General features: G+C 48.1%; 1 protein-coding gene across 1 annotated transcript in view; it reads right to left on the bottom strand.

Annotated features, from left to right (window-relative positions):
- ADGRA3 (adhesion G protein-coupled receptor A3) overlaps positions 1 to 20,995 on the bottom strand; it is an 87,898-nt gene that overhangs the window by 42,551 nt on the left and 24,352 nt on the right. Inside the window, exons 2-4 of the mRNA XM_069744670.1 lie at positions 7,840 to 7,911; positions 3,911 to 3,982; positions 1,342 to 1,413 (exon numbers count right to left, since the gene is read on the bottom strand). Coding sequence (XP_069600771.1) covers positions 1,342 to 1,413; positions 3,911 to 3,982; positions 7,840 to 7,911 — 216 coding nt within the window. The remainder of the gene's footprint in view (positions 1 to 1,341; positions 1,414 to 3,910; positions 3,983 to 7,839; positions 7,912 to 20,995) is intronic.

Here is a 20,995-nt window from a genome sequence, read left to right as displayed (position 1 = left end):
CTGGCCCATGCGCTCCTCCATCCCATTCTACTCATCTGGCCCATGCGCTCCTCCATCCCATTCTACTCATCTGGCCCATGCGCTCCTCCATCCCATTCTTCTCATCTGGCCCATACGCTCCTCTATGCCATTCTTATCATCTGGATTTAGCAGGTTAATAAGGGTCGCTATTGCTAATAACTTGTAAAATATTCTAATGAAACCTTATAAGTCGGTGATGTGCCATGCAGACACTTTCTTTCCACAGTACCCGCAGTCAGTGGGGCATCAGCTAGGACTGCTGCCTACGGGAGACTCCTGAAACCGATTTTCAAGGATGATTGCGATTATTTTTGGAAACCACACAAGTAGCATTTTCTTTCACAATCTTCCCAAATTTGGTACAACGTTGCCTTCTTGGACGCATTCTTTCAGTAATAAGGATAAGATTATGCCATGTAAATAATTTTTCAATTGCTTAAACAGGGCAAACTTTTGTACCGATAGGGAATGTAGATTGCGAGCCCCATTGGGGAAAGCGATGATGATGTCTAACATGCTGAGAAATTAATAGTACTGTATAAGCGAGTAAATTAACTAAAATTCACTCATCGGCTATAAAAGGTGAGTGTTGGAGGGGGTAGGACGAGAAAGCATTTCGGCTATCACCCACCCAATCACTGCAGAACACGGTCTTTGGCAGCAATTAATGACTGGCAGCAGAGTACATAGTCCTTTGCTGGATCCCATAACACGCCTATGTAATGTGTTTTGTTTTTAGGCATCTGTCAATCCATGATTCATTCTGGGATCATGGCAAGAATAAGTGTTTGGCCGGCTGCCTGGTAAACATCACTGTTTAGGAATGATCTATAACCACACTGGAGGAAAGCCGTGTTCTTTGTTTCCTATAAACCGTACTATGTTTGGACCTTTTTGCTTTTTTAATACACTGAATGCAGAGCTTCCATTTACTTACATGGTTAGGGATCACTATATTTGAAATTAACACTGGTCGGACATTTGTGGCATATTTGTGACGCCACCAACTAACTAGATCGCTTGCCATCCAGGTCTCTATTCTGGCTCCACAAACCCCGCGTCGGACTCGATGGCGTCACAGCCATTAATACCTGCCGGGACGGGTGATTATAGTGCGTCTGTCCTAACCATGTCGGCAGGTATCCGTGGCCGTGACTTCACGGGCCCTGCTATCCTCCTGGTGTGGAAGTGAACAGTCAGAATACCCTTTAGTTATATTGTCTGATGTCCTGTTAAATCATCTAAATATTTGTATTTCACAAGGATAATTTATTATTATTATCATCTCATCAGCTTTAATACATGTAATATAATACTTACAGTCTAACCAGGGCGGGGAGCCCCTTAAATATGTCCGCGTTAAGGCATCCAATCCTATTATTGGCTAGATCTCTAAAATAAAGACAAGAGATTCGTTATCACACTTGTTATATTATCTATTATTAATTTATAATGTTACTTGAGGATTTTACATGGACTTTGCTATGTGGAGATTCCCTCTTTAGGGCTCATGAACACTATTATGGCACCTCCCTTGCAGTGACGGGTAGGAAGCTTGTCTCATGGACCCTCACCTGTGCTCACTATTATGGCACCTCCCTTCCAGTGACAGGTAGGGGGCTCATCTCATGGACCCTCACCTGGGCTCGTGAACACTATTATGGCACCTCCCTTCCAGTGACAGGTAGGGGGCTCATCTCATGGACCCTCACCTGGGCTCGTGAACACTATTATGGCACCTCCCTTCCAGTGACAGGTAGGGGGCTCGTCTCATGGTCCCTCACCTGGGCTCGTGAACACTATTATGGCACCTCCCTTCCAGTGACAGGTAGGGGGCTCATCTCATGGACCCTCACCTGGGCTCGTGAACACTATTATGGCACCTCCCTTGCAGTGACGGGTAGGGGGCTCGTCTCATGGACCCTCACCTGGGCTCGTGAACACTATTATGGCACCTCCCTTGCAGTGACGGGTAGGGGGCTCGTCTCATGGACCCTCACCTGGGCTCGTGAACACTATTATGGCACCTCCCTTGCAGTTGACGGGTAGGGGGCTCGTCTCATGGACCCTCACCTGGGCTCATGAACACTATTATGGCACCTCCCTTGCAGTTGACGGGTAGGGGGCTCGTCTCATGGTCCCTCACCTGGGCTCGTGAACACTATTATGGCACCTCCCTTCCAGTGACAGGTAGGGGGCTCGTCTCATGGTCCCTCACCTGGGCTCGTGAACACTATTATGGCACCTCTCTTGCAGTTGACGGGTAAGGGGCTCGTCTCATGGTCCCTCACCTGGGTTCATGAACATTATTAAGGCACCTCTTTTGCAGTGACGGGTAGGGGGCTCGTCTCATGGTCCCTCACCTGTGCTCACTATTATGGCACCTCCCTTCCAGTGACGGGTAGGGGGCTCATCTCATGGACCCCCACCTGGGCTCGTGAACACTATTATGGCACCTCCCTTGCAGTTGACGGGTAGGGGGCTCGTCTCATGGTCCCTCACCTGGGCTCGTGAACACTATTATGGCACCTCCCTTGCAGTGACGGGTAGGGGGCTCGTCTCATGGTCCCTCACCTGGGCTCGTGAACACTATTATGGCACCTCTTTTGCAGTGACGGGTAGGGGGCTCGTCTCATGGTCCCTCACCTGGGCTTGTGAACACTATTATGGCACCTCCCTTGCAGTGACGGGTAGGGGGCTCGTCTCATGGTCCCTCACCTGGGCTCGTGAACACTATTATGGCACCTCCCTTGCAGTGACGGGTAGGGGGCTCGTCTCATGGACCCTCACCTGGGCTCGTGAACACTATTATGGCACCTCCCTTGCAGTGACGGGTAGGGGGCTCGTCTCATGGTCCCTCACCTGGGCTTGTGAACACTATTATGGCACCTCCCTTGCAGTGACGGGTAGGGGGCTCGTCTCATGGTCCCTCACCTGGGCTTGTGAACACTATTATGGCACCTCCCTTGCAGTGACGGGTAGGGGGCTCGTCTCATGGTCCCTCACCTGGGCTTGTGAACACTATTATGGCACCTCCCTTGCAGTGACGGGTAGAGGGCTCGTCTCATGGTCCCTCACCTGGGCTCGTGAACACTATTATGGCACCTCCCTTGCAGTGACGGGTAGGGGGCTCGACTCATGGACCCTCACCTGGGCTCGTGAACACTGTTATGGCACCTCCCTTGCAGTGACGGGTAGGGGGCTTGTCTCATGGACCCTCACCTGGGCTCGTGAACACTATTATGGCACCTCCCTTGCAGTGACGGGTAGGGGGCTTGTCTCATGGACCCTCACCTGGGCTCGTGAACACTATTATGGCACCTCCCTTGCAGTGACAGGTAGGGGGCTCGGCTCATGGACCCTCACCTGGGCTCGTGAACATTATTATGGCACCTCCCTTCCAGTGACGGGTAGGGGGCTCGGCTCATGGACCCTCACCTGGGCTCGTGAACATTATTATGGCACCTCCCTTCCAGTGACAGGTAGGGGGCTCGGCTCATGGACCCTCACCTGGGCTCGTGAACACTATTATGGCACCTCCCTTGCAGTGACGGGTAGGGGGCTCGTCTCATGGACCCTCACCTGGGCTCGTGAACATTATTATGGCACCTCCCTTGCAGTGACAGGTAGGGGGCTCGTCTCATGGTCCCTCACCTGGGCTCGTGAACATTATTATGGCACCTCCCTTCCAGTGACGGGTAGGGGGCTCGTCTCATGGACCCTCACCTGGGCTTGTGAACACTATTATGACACCTTCCTTCCAGAAACAGGTAGGGTTCTCGTCTCATGGACCTTCACCTGCGTTATCCTTTCAGGTCTCTTACGGACTTGTGTGTAACACTCATTAATAAGACTTGTTGCATTTTTTTATATCTTAAAGGTAACTTACAGCCGTTTAAGAGTTGAAAGCCCCCAGAAGGCACCAGGCTCTATTGTGCTGATCAAGTTATTCCGAAGATCTCTGGAAATAGAGCGCAAAAAGTTAGGCAACTCCCAAAACACGCTTCATTCATCATTTTCCACCATTTTGCTGTTGTAAAGTCTGTGCAGTTCCTTTATATAACAGGCTGTGCTGCTTCTGACATAAACCCAAGAGCATGCCACATTCATAAGTATTGTCGAGGGGAGGAGAGGGAGTCAACAAATGACCAGGGTGCCAGTCTCCCTCTGCCCTGGTCCAGCTTTACGGAGTACTGAAGTCAACACCGTACCGAGGTTAGGCAAATCTTTTTGCTCATCTCTAATGATAAATTACATGATAAAGTTTCTACAATCCAGGATCCAATAAAGCTGATAATCTGGGAAAGGTTTTCAGTGTAGAAATAAAATACCATCGAATACATACAAGTGTTAATGAAGATGAAACTAAAGCTGTGGATTTCAACAGATTAATAACCAAAATTACAGGAGTGGATTAAATAATACATGGTTGTAACCCAGACTGGTGTTCAATCCTGTGACTATATCCAGCAGTAAATCCTTAGTGGAGTGTGCCCATTGTCACTGCTCACAGCTAAATATATCCAGTACTGGAATGCCACTTATATATATCCTCCGCCACCCGCCCGCATACCGGGAGATATGGGCAGCCATGAGCCGCCGTCCTCACTGTCCCACAGGCCATGTAATCCGACACCAGCAGAAAAACAAACAAGGGCTGACCGCTTCCCTCAGAACAAAAAAAATAAACAGGATGAAGTCTCCATTACCTCTGTGGCACCTATTAACTAAACATGTGCCGGTGCTATGTACATTCACCAGATAACAGAATATCAGACATTGTGCACAAAGGGGAATGAGAAAGCGGCAGATGTCATCCATATAACGCCCAGAGCGGGAGACCGAGGGATACTCAGAAATAGGGGTTACCCCGAGGGTCGTACGCCAGAACCTAAGGTGCGATCACACGGCACCATTATGGCTCCTGGGAACGATCTCTTCACGATACTCTTACAGTGCAAACCGGATGATGAGCACCAGACAAACAAACAAAATGCTCGTTTGTCTTGTGAAATTATTTTATGGGCAGCAGGAAAAAAAAAATCACTGTTCTCCTCAGCACGTCGTCTACTCGCACTAGCAATTATATCGCCAGTGTAAATGGATTCTTACCGATTCTAGTGTCTAACCATTAAAACACTGGATATAAGGACAGAGGGCCTGTGCCCCCCCTTCTATGATCTCTACACTAAATGTTTAATCTTTGATAGGTTGCGGCCCCGGGTTAGTAGTGTTGATAGGTGGGGGTCCTGATCCTGAGAGGGGCAGAGGCGGTCAGCATATCCATGGGCACAAGCCTGATGCACACCACCGCGTGCTGGGCGCCATACGCCGGATGGTGACCGCCGCTGGAACTGAAGATCAGCTCCTGTTCTCATCTATAGGGACTGATCTGTGCTGCACAGGGCTGTGCTCTTCTGGGCACGGTTTACAGCCATATAATGACAAGCTGGAAGTCAAGATCTCGGTTTTCTGGCAGTGAATGAGGACATTGCTTACATTGCCAATGCGTCCATCGGCTTTATAGAGTTGTCATACTGAAAAGTGATGGTGTTTGGCTTGGACACGTCCTCGCTGTATGATCAGTAGGGTGTGGACGACCCACTAATGTGGAGAATGAAGGTGCGGCGGTGGAAGTGTAGCATGGCGTCTCCTTCACGTCGGTGCCCAAACTACCGGCCGTGCAGGGAAAAGCTGGGAAAGCAATAAACCAGGCCCGTCCTCAGCATCTCCATCACTTTGTAAGAGAGGAATGAAGCTCTAATCACAAAACTATTGCACAATGTATGGATTTTTGGCACAAAGAAAAGGAAAGGAAATATTTTGGGCACGTCATTGTTCCTGGGATGATACTCTCTGATCGGCACCATGGTTGATAAGTGCATTGTGCTCAGGCTATAAGGTCGCACTCGCCGCCCAACATGCCGTCATTTCTGTAATAAATTAGATGGAAACCTCCTCTAATTTATAGAATTAGGACGCGTCACATGCTCGAATGTGAGAAGCGCAGAAAGAAGGCCGATAGAGAAAAAGGACCCGTCCCACCGGGAGAATGCAGACACTCAGGGTCATTTCACCAGCCCAGTGCCATGAAGTCCCATTCTGAGGGAATATATTTGCAGGGAGACTTCAGCGTTCCTCCATCATAAAACCGGGACTTCCAATTGTTTGTATCTCCTAAAGTACTAACAAAGTAAATGAGGCAGGCCAGGAAAAAGAGAAAAAAGAAAGGAAAACTTTGCGGGAGGGAGATTATCCGATCCTTGGGAACAGGATAGGAAAAGCAAGGAGTCTTGTAAAATGTGTGGTGCGTTCTCCGACTTGTCCCCTCGAGAGTCCATTTCCTGCAGAGTAAAGCACACGAAATACCACAACACTCGCCCTCCCCCAACACGCAGGGATCACCGGCAGCCGCCAATCCAATCAGGAGGCACATTCCCACAACACTTCATATAAAACCTATTAATAAAAACAACGACCGGTCCTTGTACTCCGCGCTCAAGAACGTCCGAGCCGCGGTCAGGCTGAGAGCTGCACAGAAGAAGGCTTACCCAGCTCGGGACCCCCATTCATGATCAGGCATATTTTTCAGGTTTTTAGTAAATGCAGTTTAAAGAGCTGTAAATAATATTTCTGTCTGGAAATTCACGTAATTTTTGCACCTATTTTTCATGATACACGGGGCTTCATTTTTAAGATCAATGTCATATTCTCGCTATTTTCTGATATTGGTGAAAAAGAAATAAAATGAGAATCTGTTTTTCCCAATTTCTAATTTTTATGACCACTAAAATACATTAATCCATGTGCCACCCATTCTGTATCAATTGTTATACCCTGAAAGGGGCCGGTAACAGCTATTTGGACTGACTGTTGCATTTTAAAAAAAAATTATTTTTTAATTTATTCCTCATTTATTTTACACACCGTGTCCTCCATAAAGTCATAAAAGATCTTTGGGAGGAGGGGAGGTAATTTCAGTATTTTTATTTTGTTTCCCCTGTAACTGGGGAAGGTATATTATTCCTCAATCACAGGGGAATTGCTTCTTTCCTCCCGTCCTTTGGATTATTTAATAATAGACTTTTATTCCATTGGATCGTGGGAGCTGGAATGTCTTTGTTTCCCTTAATGGGTTTGGATAATCCCTATGGGAGGGTTGTCCAAAAATACTAAGGATATGTTCACACTTTGCAGATTCCACTGCGGATTTTTCCGCAGCAGAATTCCAAAATCCACAGTGAAAACCCATCACGGTTTTTACTGCGGATTTATGGCGGTTTTTACTGCGTTTTCTTCTGCGGATTTTCATCTGCAGTTTTCTATTGGAGCAGGTGAAAATCCGCAGAAAAGAAGTGACATGCTGCGGAATGTAATCTGCAGCGTTTCCGCGCGGATTTTTCTGCAGCATGTGCACAGCGTTTTTTGTTTCCCATAGGTTTACATTGTAATGTAAACTCATGGGAAACTGCTGCGGATCCGCAGCGGTCAAATCCGCTGCGGATCCGCAGCAAAATCCGCAAAGTGTGAATATAGCCTTAAAACATGGCTGTTTCTTGTAAAGCCCATCTGTCCACAGGTTTTGTGCGGTGAAGCAGCTAAGACTCATTCGCTTTACTGGAGCTGAACTGTAATACCTAGCATGACCCATAGACAGGAGTGGCGCTGTTTGTGGTAGAAATGCCGCCATGTTTATCCAATCCTGGAAAACATCATTCACACTAAATCACTATACAAAGATGGAGCAGTGTCGGTGAGATCTTCTAATGAACCATCAGGAGGTCCACCACTGGGACCATAACAGAAGGGGATACTTACAGCCTCTCCAGGAAGCTCAGCCCCTCAAAGGAAGCGTTCTTCAGCTCAGCGATCTTATTACTGTTCAGGATTCTGGAAGGACAAAGAAAGAACAAGTTAGAATAGAGATGAGACCCATTATCTGTCACACACCTTGTAACCCAGAAGATCGCCCATCGGGCTACATCCTGGGGGGTTACAGCATTACGTAGACTGTCTAGGGTCCGTACACGGGGCCTGTAGGCTCCATTACGAGATACCATAGCTGTAGTAAAAAATGGCCTGGACCAATCAAATATTACACAGTGATCTACCACGGCTCAGAGAAAAAGCGAGGTTCTTAGTTATACTGATCAGAATGCAGAAGCCCACGGCCACGTCACGGCGAACCTCCGAGAGGGGTCATCAGCTGTCAGGCATAATACCGTGCGGAAAGGGGAAGCCACAGTAATAATGGTCACCAACTCCAAGTGAATAGATCTTAAAATAAAAAATAAAAAAATCACCTTCCTTGTGTCAGTCAAAAAGCTGGGAACATAATAGACGACCCTGCAAAAAGTGCCTCTCCAGCTTTATAAAGGTCGCTAATCTGCAGTAGAGGGGTATATCATTTGGACGCGCGTCGAGGTCTTTTTTTCCTACAGCTACGGCAGGCTCCATTCTGATACTGACACTCTGGAAAATGATAGAGTGCATGTTCGCTTTACCGCCACCATTACAGGTCTATGGCTCCGTCGATGAATGTGTCCCCGGACCCTACGAGGCAACAGAACGCAATGTGACGGCACCCTTATAGGCAATACAGAGACTGATTTCTTCCAAAACAAGTCACTTTTACCTTTGAAGCCTCGGGTCCTTGTTTTGTCCTTTATGGTAAATTCAATCACATTGCAGAAGCAACATAGACAAAGTATCGGGATACTCGTCATAATCATTGTTTTCAGGTTTTTCATTCAGACCCCTTAGTCTCGACATATAACATTTGGCCCTGGAGTTTAACATCCCACCACCCCGTTGCCATGCCTCCTTCCATTAATATCTTTACTACCATGTGGTTACACAGAGCTCAGATAACCAGTGCGGTCCTGTAATAGAAGCCACCGGTGTAACCAGTCAGCGAATGATATTTCTTCCTCCTAAATATTCCACAATCGCCTCTGTATTGAATTATAGAGGAGTGGAAGGAACCGCAGAAATTCTGCCAGGAAGGTAATAGTAGGTCATGGGTTTCCATGGCCGAGCAGCTGCATGCAGCCTTACACCACCAAGCACAATGTCAAGCGTCGGATGGAGTGGTGTAAGGCCGGCACCATTGGACTCTGGAGCAGATGTGTGTTGTAGAGTGATGGCTCACACTTCTCTATCTACAAGTCTGATGGCCAAGTCTGGGTGTAACAATGCTCCTCTGGATGAATGGGAAAAATTGCTCACAAACTCCTCCAAAAATTTTGTAGAAACCCTTCCCAGGAGAGGAGGCCGTAAACAGGAGATGAAAGCTCCTGTGTGATGGCCTAGTACAGAGGTCTTAGGCTAGGTTCCCATTGCGTTAATGGGACCGCGCTAACGGACAGCGTTGCACGGTGAAATTAACGCCGTGCAGCGCGTCCGTTAGCACGCCCATTAACAGCAATAGTGAAGCGCGTGCCATTTTCGGTACGCGCTAGCGATGTGCCGGTGTTTTGTGACGCGCCGCGGACGCTGCTTGCACGTTTAACGCGACCCCTTTATATCACATTGTGTTAGCGCAATCCGCTAGCGCTAGGCGCTAAACGGATTGCACTAACGCAATCTGAACCTAGCCTTACAGTGTATGCTATTACACAGAGCTGCACTGGGAAATCCTCCGTTTGTCAGAACAGATCAAATATATTAGTTTTCACCCTCTAGGCTATGAGCACACGTTCAGGATTTTTCTATATAAAAACGCTAAAAAAATGCTTACATTAAGCATCCTATTTATTAGAATGCAATCTGCAATTTTTGTGCACATGTTGCGTTTTTTTCCGCAAAAAAAAAAAAAAAAAAAAAAAAAGACGCATCGCGGAAAAAAACGCAGCATATTCATTCATTTTGCAGAAAATCTCCGGATTTGCCACTATATAATAATATAGTAGTAGAAAGCTCCGGAAAAATCAGCATAAAAAATGTGAATAAAACGCGAAAAAAAAAAACGCAATAAAAATGCAAGATTTAATGCAGAAAAAGTTCGATTTTGTTCAGGAAAATTCTGCAAAGAATCCTGACGTGTGCACATTGCCTTTTAAATAGAAATATGACTGTAAGGCTAAGAGGGAATACAATCCCAATTCATTCAGAGGGAGAGACTGGAATAAGATTTCTGGCATGAGGAGCGCCATTGGACCTTCACGGAGTAGACCTAATGTGGCGTCGCACCCCCAGTTATGTGAAATTGCCAAAAGTTGAAACATTTTTTAGACTTTTCCAAGCAATTTACGACAGAATTCTGGCAAAAATTGCTTTCAAGGACTAGGACGAAAGTTTTGCTTTTATGTCTAAATCTGCACTACGAATAGACCAGACATGACCTGTACGCATGTGTGGTGCTGTTTTTTTCTTAAGAAACCAGTCATTTTATTTATTTTTTTTAAATCCTGGACCTTTTAAACCGAAACTGATTGAAAACGATTTGATTTGATTTTTTTAACAGTTTTTTTTATCACATATTTTATTAGCCTCCGATGTCTGGTCATCTATATACATAATTGTCTAAGGGGTACTTCTGTCTGTCTGTCTGTCCTTCTGTCACGGTTATTCGTTCACTGATTGGTCTCGGCAGCTGCCCATCATGGCTGCCGTGACCAATCAGCGACGGCCGCAGTCTGATTAGTCCCTCCCTACTCCCCTGCACTCACTGCCCGGCGCCCGCTCCGTAATCCCCTCCGCTCACACAAGGTTAATGGCAGCGGTAACGGGCCGCGGTGTAACGCACTCCGTTACCGCTGCTATTAACCCTGTGTGTCCCCAACTATTTACTATTGATGCTGCCTATGCAGCATCAATAGTAAAAATATGTCATGTTAAAAATAAAAAAAAAATAAAAAAAACCTGCTATACTCACCCTCCGCCGCCTTTCTCGCTCCTCGTCACGCTCCCGGGACCGCTCCATTGCAAGCGGCAGCTTCCGGTCCCAGGGCTGGTGTGCGACAAGGACCTGCCGTGACGTCATCATAGGTCCTGCTCACACCAGCCCTCGGACCGCAAGCTGCCGCTTGCAATGGAGCGGTCCCGGGAGCGTGACGAGGAGCGGGAAAGGCGGCGGATGGTGAGTTTAGCAGGACTTCAACGGGCTATAGGTGAGTATATGTTTATTTTTTTTTAAGTCTCTATACTATGTGGCTCTGTGCTGGGCAATATACTACGTGGCTGGGCAATATACCGTACTACGTGGGCTGTGCTATATACTACGTGGCTGGGCAATATACTACGTGGCTGGGCAATATACTGTACTACGTGGGCTGTGCTATATACTACGTGGCTGGGCAATATACTACGTGGCTGGGCAATATACTACGTGGCTGGGCAATATACCGTACTACGTGGGCTGTGCTATATACTACGTGGCTGGGCAATATACTACGTGGCTGGGCAATATACTACGTGGCTGGGCAATATACTACGTGGCTGGGCAATATACTACGTGGCTGGGCAATATACTACGTCGCTGGGCAATATACTACGTGACTGGGCATTATACTACGTGGACATGCATATTCTAAAATACTCGATGCGTTAGAATCGGGCCACCATCTACTTCAGGGGTCCCCAAACTACGGCCCACGGGCCGCATCCGGCCCCCGGAGGCCTTTTACCCGGCCCCCGCCGCAATTCACATGTTCCTCTCGCTTCTGAGCGGCCGGCGCTATGCAGAAGCGAGAGTTCGGCGCTCATCTTCCAGAGACTCAGTCCAGACCTAGATGAGCATGTCGCACGTAGTGACGCGCGACGTGCGCATCTAGGCCTGACAGACGAACAGCGAGGAGCGCGGGCGCGGCTACGTAGCACTGCTAGGTAATGCATCTTACTCTGTCCGTCGCACAATCCGTAATCACCCTTCCCCTGCGCCCTGAAGTTCTCCTTGTTCGGCCCGGCAGAGGCTCCCAGACACCCTCCTGATGCTGCGGCATTGGATATTGGCTGCAGTTCCCCGTCCTGGCGGAGATTACACACGGTGTCCGTGCCTGTGAGGGTGTCATGGAGGCCCGCTTGTTGTGCGAGGTGTATGGCCTCTCTCTGAAATGATTCTTCCCTCAGTGAGGCGGTGAGCTCCGGTCGGGTTGTGCAGTGTTGTTCCGGGTGGGGTCCGCAGTACAGGCCGGGGATTGTGGCCTACACCCTGTGCTGTGGATGCGGGTGCACTGAATGTGGCTGAGCCGTGTACAGGGAGGGGGGGGGGGGGGTGTACAGTATATACTGCTGGCCTGTGTGTATGGGGGGTGTGCAGTATATACTGCTGGCCTTTGTGTTTGGAGGGGGGTGTGCAGTATATACTGCTGGCCTTTGTGTTTGGAGGGGGGTGTGCAGTATATACTGCTGGCCTGTGTGTATGGAGGGGGGTGTGCAGTATACACTGCTGGCCTGTGTGTATGGAGGGGGGTGTGCAGTATATACTGCTGGCCTGTGTGTATGGAGGGGGGGTGCAGTATATACTGCTGGCCTGTGTGTTTGGAGGGGGGTGTGCAGTATATACTGCTGGCCTGTGTGTATGGAGGGGGGGTGCAGTATATACTGCTGGCCTGTGTGTTTGGAGGGGGGTGTGCAGTATATACTGCTGGCCTGTGTGTATGGAGGGGGGTGTGCAGTATATACTGCTGGCCTGTGTGTATGGAGGGGGGTGTGCAGTATATACTGCTGGCCTGTGTGTATGGAGGGGGGTGTGCAGTATATACTGCTGGCCTGTGTGTATGGGGGGGGGGTGCAGTATATACTGCTGGCCTGTGTGTATGGAGGGGGGTGTGCAGTATATACTGCTGGCCTGTGTGTATGGAGGGGGGTGTGCAGTATATACTGCTGGCCTGTGTGTATCGAGGGGGGTGTGCAGTATATACTGCTGGCCTGTGTGTATGGAGGGGGGTGTGCAGTATATACTGCTGGCCTGTGTGTATGGAGGGGGGTGTGCAGTATATACTGCTGGCCTGTGTTTGGAGGGGGGTGTGCAGTATATACTGCTGGCCTGTGTGTATGGAGGGGGGTGTGCAGTATATACTGCTGGCCTGTGTGTATGGAGGGGGGTGTGCAGTATATACTGCTGGCCTGTGTGTTTGGAGGGGGGTGTGCAGTATATACTGCTGGCCTGTGTGTATGGAGGGGGGTGTGCAGTATATACTGCTGGCCTGTGTGTATGGAGGGGGGGTGCAGTATATACTGCTGGCCTGTGTGTATGGAGGGGGGTGTGCAGTATATACTGCTGACCTGTGTGTATGGAGGGGGGTGTGCAGTATATACTGCTGACCTGTGTGTATGGAGGGGGGTGTGCAGTATATACTGCTGACCTGTGTGTTTGGAGGGGCGTGTGCAGTATATACTGCTGGCCTGTGTGTATGGAGGGGGGTGTGCAGTATATACTGCTGGCCTGTGTGTATGGAGGGGGGGTGCAGTATATACTGCTGGCCTGTGTGTATGGAGGGGGGTGTGCAGTATATACTGCTGACCTGTGTGTATGGAGGGGGGTGTGCAGTATATACTGCTGACCTGTGTGTATGGAGGGGGGTGTGCAGTATATACTGCTGACCTGTGTGTTTGGAGGGGCGTGTGCAGTATATACTGCTGGCCTGTGTGTATGGAGGGGGGTGTGCAGTATATACTGCTGGCCTGTGTGTATGGAGGGGGGTGTGCAGTATATACTGCTGGCCTGTGTGTATGGAGGGGGGTGTGCTGTATATACTGCTGGCCTGTGTGTATGGAGGGGGGTGTGCAGTATATACTGCTGGCCTGTGTGTATGGAGGGGGGGTGCAGTATATACTGCTGGCCTGTGTGTATGGAGGGGGGTGTGCAGTATATACGGCTGGCCTGTGTGTATGGAGGGGGGTGCAGTATATACTGCTGACCTGTGTGTATGGAGGGGGGTGTGCAGTATATACTGCTGGCCTGTGTGTATGGAGGGGGGTGTGCAGTATATACTGCTGGCCTGTGTGTATGGAGGGGGGTGTGCAGTATATACTGCTGGCCTGTGTGTATGGAGGGGGGGTGCAGTATATACTGCTGGCCTGTGTGTATGGGGGGTGTGCAGTATATACTGCTGGCCTGTGTGTATGGAGGGGGGTGTGCAGTATATACTGCTGACCTGTGTGTATGGAGGGGGGTGTGCAGTATATACTGCTGGCCTGTGTGTTTGGAGGGGGGTGTGCAGTATATACTGCTGACCTGTGTGTATGGAGGGGGGTGTGCAGTATATACTGCTGGCCTGTGTGTTTGGAGGGGGGTGTGCAGTATATACTGCTGGCCTGTGTGTATGGAGGGGGGTGTGCAGTATATACTGCTGGCCTGTGTGTATGGAGGGGGGGTGCAGTATATACTGCTGGCCTGTGTGTATGGAGGGGGGTGTGCAGTATATACTGCTGACCTGTGTGTATGGAGGGGGGTGTGCAGTATATACTGCTGACCTGTGTGTATGGAGGGGGGTGTGCAGTATATACTGCTGACCTGTGTGTTTGGAGGGGCGTGTGCAGTATATACTGCTGGCCTGTGTGTATGGAGGGGGGTGTGCAGTATATACTGCTGGCCTGTGTGTATGGAGGGGGGTGTGCAGTATATACTGCTGGCCTGTGTGTATGGAGGGGGGTGTGCTGTATATACTGCTGGCCTGTGTGTATGGAGGGGGGTGTGCAGTATATACTGCTGGCCTGTGTGTATGGAGGGGGGGTGCAGTATATACTGCTGGCCTGTGTGTATGGAGGGGGGTGTGCAGTATATACGGCTGGCCTGTGTGTATGGAGGGGGGTGCAGTATATACTGCTGACCTGTGTGTATGGAGGGGGGTGTGCAGTATATACTGCTGGCCTGTGTGTATGGAGGGGGGTGTGCAGTATATACTGCTGGCCTGTGTGTATGGAGGGGGGTGTGCAGTATATACTGCTGGCCTGTGTGTATGGAGGGGGGGTGCAGTATATACTGCTGGCCTGTGTGTATGGGGGGTGTGCAGTATATACTGCTGACCTGTGTGTATGGAGGGGGGTGTGCAGTATATACTGCTGGCCTGTGTGTATGGAGGGGGGTGTGCAGTATATACTGCTGGCCTGTGTGTTTGGAGGGGGGTGTGCAGTATATACTGCTGACCTGTGTGTATGGAGGGGGGTGTGCAGTATATACTGCTGGCCTGTGTGTATGGAGGGGGGGTGCAGTATATACTGCTGGCCTGTGTGTATGGAGGGGGGTGTGCAGTATATACTGCTGACCTGTGTGTATGGAGGGGGGGTGCAGTATATACTGCTGGCCTGTGTGTATGGAGGGGGGTGTGCAGTATATACTGCTGGCCTGTGTGTTTGGAGGGGGGTGTGCAGTATATACTGCTGACCTGTGTGTATGGAGGGGGGTGTGCAGTATATACTGCTGGCCTGTGTGTATGGAGGGGGGGTGCAGTATATACTGCTGGCCTGTGTGTATGGAGGGGGGTGTGCAGTATATACTGCTGGCCTGTGTGTATGGAGGGGGGTGTGCAGTATATACTGCTGACCTGTGTGTATGGAGGGGGGTGTGCAGTATATACTGCTGACCTGTGTGTATGGAGGGGGGTGTGCAGTATATACTGCTGACCTGTGTGTATGGAGGGGGGTGTGCAGTATATACTGCTGACCTGTGTGTATGGAGGGGGGTGTGCAGTATATACTGCTGACCTGTGTGTATGGAGGGGGGTGTGCAGTATATACTGCTGGCCTGTGTTTGGAGGGGGGTGTGCAGTATATACTGCTGACCTGTGTGTATGGAGGGGGGTGTGCAGTATATACTGCTGACCTGTGTGTATGGAGGGGGGTGTGCAGTATATACTGCTGACCTGTGTGTTTGGAGGGGCGTGTGCAGTATATACTGCTGGCCTGTGTTTGGAGGGGGGTGTGCAGTATATACTGCTGACCTGTGTGTTTGGAGGGGGGTGTGCAGTATATACTGCTGGCCTGTGTGTTTGGAGGGGGGTGTGCAGTATATACTGCTGACCTGTGTGTATGGAGGGGGGTGTGCAGTATATACTGCTGGCCTGTGTGTATGGAGGGGGGTGTGCAGTATATACTGCTGACCTGTGTGTTTGGAGGGGGGTGTGCAGTATATACTGCTGGCCTGTGTGTATGGAGGGGGGTGTGCAGTATATACTGCTGACCTGTGTGTTTGGAGGGGCGTGTGCAGTATATACTGCTGGCCTGTGTTTGGAGGGGCGTGTGCAGTATATACTGCTGGCCTGTGTTTGGAGGGGGGTGTGCAGTATATACTGCTGGCCTGTGTTTGGAGGGGCGTGTGCAGTATATACTGCTGGCCTGTGTTTGGAGGGGGGTGTGCAGTATATACTGCTGGCCTGTGTTTGGAGGAGGGTGTGCAGTATATACTGCTGGCCTGTGTTTGGAGGAGGGTGTGCAGTATATACTGCTGGCCTGTGTTTGGAGGGGGGTGTGCAGTATATACTGCTGACCTGTGTGTTTGGAGGAGGGTGTGCAGTATATACTGCTGGCCTGTGTTTGGAGGAGGGTGTGCAGTATATACTGCTGGCCTGTGTGTTTGGAGGGGGGGGGTGTACGGTGTATATGGCATCCCTGTGTATATGATGGGTCGGTGTATGGTGTATATTTGGAGGGGTGATGTGTGGAGGATTAGTGTAGTCGTGTGTGGCGGTGGATATTGACATACTGATAGGGATTCTATGAGATATGTGTAGTGTACATAGGGATTTTCAGTTTTTTTTTTATAGTCCGGCCCTCCAACGGTCTGAGGGACAGTGAACTGGCCCCCTGTGTAAAAAGTTTGGGGACCCCTGATCTAGTTTCTATATAATAACATTCTTAAAATTTTGTCCCTATTTTCACAACCCAACGAGATGTTTGTGACACAGGTAATTGTGGGCTAGAAGTGGTTGTGTGAGCAGCATTTATCACGGCCGTCACTCAGGGAACCAGCTGGGACAAGTATTGTTTAGGCTGGGGGCCACCAGGGCAGCCGGGAGGCTCATGTTCTCCCCGAGCACAAGGACTACAGAGCACTTTCATCTGCTTTCTGAGAACATTTAAGCATCAGCTCTGAAGTTTAGGAACGAACTATGACGCAGATGGTGACGTCTTCGCTACGGGTGCTCGCTTGTCTTGTTCCCTTTAAGACGAGGTTTCTAGTAAAGGCATAAAAAAGAGAAGTCGTTCCAAGATGGACAGATGATCTGGCAGGGATTGATGACCAGCCATAAATCGGCTGCTGGGAGTTTCTCACAGGAAGAGGCCGACTATTCATCACTTCCCTGCTAACACCTGCAGAGCATGTCCTTTACTATACGAGGGGCGGACATTAATGTTTACAGCACTTGTAAACCAGGTGAGCCCCTCAACCAGCTCATCATAACAAAGGAAGTCTGACATGGAAAATTGCAGAATCCTACAGGGAAGGCCCACTGGAGCAAGTGAGAAGTGTAGTGCAGCCAGAAACATCCAAGATTTTGTAATCTGCACAAACAAGTGATTTTGATTTAAAAAAAAACACTTGGATTATGTGCGACTTTGCCCTAACATTAGATCTGTAGTTTAGGATAGGTGCCAGATTATTAAATATTCTGGATTATCTGATAGTCCTACTAAATGGCTCTCATTAGTATGGGTGTAATCTGCAGCAAAAACACTGAAAGAACTGACATTCACTTTGCTGGCATAAGGAAACCCTTTAGGTTATGTGACAAATCTGTGCAGAAAAAGAAAAAGCACAAAAAAACCATGACAAATCTGCATGTGCACAGGACCTTATGACTATGTTCACACGTTGTCTTTTTTCAGCTTTTCTTTTTACGCAAATTTTCACCTGCATTTTACAGTACCAGCAAAGATTTCAGAGATCTCATGCACGCAGATATTTTTTTGTGGGTTTTGCATCTTTCAGAGTTTTTTCAGCATATTAGGTATCCGTTTTTTGCTGTGTTTCTGCTAGCATCAGATTTTTTTTTTATGCACTAAACTTAATCATCATACACAAGAGACAAATGTGCCCTGACAAAAACGCTGAAAAAAAACAAACAAAAAACAACAAAAAAAAAAAACCTAAGCAAAACCTTTTTTTCTGCAAGTTTCTTTCTGCCAACAGGTTTTGCCTGTGAAAAAAAAAAGCATAAAAAACGTAACGTGTGAACATAGCCTAACAGTAGTGGCCAAAATTCTGGAAACCTTTGGGAGAAAAAAAAAAAAACGCACTTTTGTCATTGGATTGTTCACAACACTAATTTTTTTTATATTACCATATCACAAAAAAGTAATATTCAAAACCTATCGACAGTCAGTCGGGTATGTAAAGATGGGAATTTTTTGAAGTGAAAAACGACCCAATAAAGACCTCAATAACTTGGATGCTGTGCTCCGTTTTTACCCCATATTCACATAGCCTAAGAGCTAATGCAGACAACAGTAATGTTGTTGTACAGCAAAATCCGTCAGAAGATTGATTGTAAAGCGCTGCGGAATAAGTTAGCGCTATATAAAAATAGAGATTATTATTATTGATTGAGTCAGTTTTCCTCTGAGAAAAATAAAAAGGTTTCTCCGCTTTCTCTTATCCATCAGTCTGGGAAAACTAACAGCACACAGATGTCTGATTTTTTTTTCATGAACACGGCTCCCCCAGTAAGGCAGCGGGGATCTGGCTGTCAGTCAGAATGACATCGGCAGTCACACCCCATCAACAAAGCGGGAAAAGAAGTTGGCGCTCTGTCGACGTGACGTCAGCAGAGGCAGCTGAATCGCCAGCAGGAGCGGCCTGGGACTGCTCTGTGTCGGCGACGATCGGCGCAGGGCACAGCAACCAGGTAAGTAGCAACCACCTTCCTGTTAGTGCTTAGGCACATGGATAAGTCTTTGAGAGACAAATCTGGGTTTCTTTCATAGAACTCGAAGATTTTTTTTAATCACCTGCACTAAACAGTCCTTATACTCAACTTCATACCAGGTATACATGGCTCACTTTCTATTTTTTATCACCTTGATCCCGAGCCATGGCGATGGATGAACTCTCTTGTAGAAAGATCGATGATGTAGAAGCCTAGATGGTCCACCAGGGTCTTCTCTATTGGGTTACTCTTCTCCTTGTTCCGTCTTCTCTTCCGACCATCATGTCCTCCTCCAGTAATGGCTCTCTTTGGAGGATGTATCCAAAAGTAGGCAAGTCGCAGCTTGGTGATCCTTGCTTCCGGTGACATGCCTGGCTTGAGTTGTTTGCTCTTCTTGCCATCCATGGTATTGATAACATCCTTCTCCAGCATCACATTTCAAAGGCGTCCATTCTTTGTACACACTTTTTATTCACACTTTCTATAGACTCAGACAATTTTCTTCTGTGTTACCTGGACACAGTCTAGTAAATCTTCCATCACCAGTGACCGATTCTTCTTACGTCTCTTTTTCTTCCATCAGAAGTGTAGCCTCGACCACGCACAATTATTATTTTACCACCCTCTGTGGGCAACCAGTCACCTCTTCTCTTCGTTCTACAGGCTCACTACACAAAGGAGAGGGAAAAAGCCACCAACCCGACCGCACAATGCAAAGACAGATGTTCTGCTGTCACCTGTGTTACATGACCTGGGGACATGGGGTTTCGTTTTCGGATTTTGCCGCACTGCAGTCTACATGAAATGATCTTTCCAATGATGTAGAAATGTCTGATATTCACATGAAAGTGAATCACATGAAAAAGATGCAGAATTTTTGCCCCTGTTGTCAATTCTTCCAGCTTTTTTTTACCCATTGAAGGCAATGAGAAAGGCCATAAAAATGAGCACAAAAAATGCAACCGTGTTTTTAATGAATAAACCTATCTTTAATATACACATAAATGACTGTGGTGCTATTTATGTCACTTTTTGATCTGAGACACGGATTAAAATTAGCCATCCATGTCTAAGTCCATGCAAAAGCCATTAAATACATTGAATTTTTTTATTTTTTAATACTTGAAAATCGATAATGAAACCTTGATGATAAAAACGGAAATTGATGAAAATCAGATAAAAAACACAAGTGGAACTGAGATATAAACTCAACATCTGGGACAACAAAAAAGTGTCACTATTGGGAGAGATTTACCAATTGTCAGCAGAGCGAAAATGTAATTGTTTTTTTATGGCTGAGCAAAGAGCTCTCAGAATAAGTTACAACTCACATATCCAGATTCACTGTTGGAGAACGGACGGCGAGGGTCAGCTGACCCAAAATGACAGCCTCTAGGCATGTATGAGGCTGCCGGGGTCAGGTCAGGAGACCAGCGGTCGGTCCATGCTTTGGGGTCCAGAGCGAAACATGGACTTGTGAATCGGGACAGACGCGTACAGTAATAAGTGAGACGACGCGTGTTGTTGTAACTCCGTGACTATAGGACACAACACCGTCCGCACAGCTGTGGATTACAGCACCAGAGGCAGCAATGTGGTGGGGTATCAGACAGATTAACAGTCACATTATTATTAATATTATTATTTATTATTATAGCGCCATTTATTCCATGGCGCTTTACATGTGAACATTGTCACAGTATACTCCTGTACAGCGCACATTGTTACAGCATACTCCCGTACAGCGCACAGTGTTACAGTATACTCCCGTACAGCGCACATTGTTACAGTATACTCCCGTACAGCACACATTGTTACAGTATACTCCCGTACAGCGCACATTGTTACAGTATACTCCCGTACAGCGCATATTGTTACAGTATACTCCCGTACAGCGCACATTGTTACAGTATACTCCCGTACAGCGCATATTGTTACAGTATACTCCCGTACAGCGCACATTGTTACATTATACTCCCGTACAGCGCAGTGTAACAGTATACTCCCGTACAGCGCAGTGTAACAGTATACTCCCGTACCACGCACATTGTTACAGTATACTCCCGTACAGCGCACATTGTTACAGTATACTCCCGTATAGCACAGTGTCACAGTATACTCCCGTACAGCGCACATTGTTACAGTATACTCCCGTACCACGCACA

Source organism: Ranitomeya imitator, chromosome 1 (assembly GCF_032444005.1).
Source record: "Ranitomeya imitator isolate aRanImi1 chromosome 1, aRanImi1.pri, whole genome shotgun sequence".
Lineage (NCBI taxonomy): Eukaryota > Metazoa > Chordata > Amphibia > Anura > Dendrobatidae > Ranitomeya > Ranitomeya imitator.
This window is presented reverse-complemented; position numbering and strand designations above follow the sequence as displayed.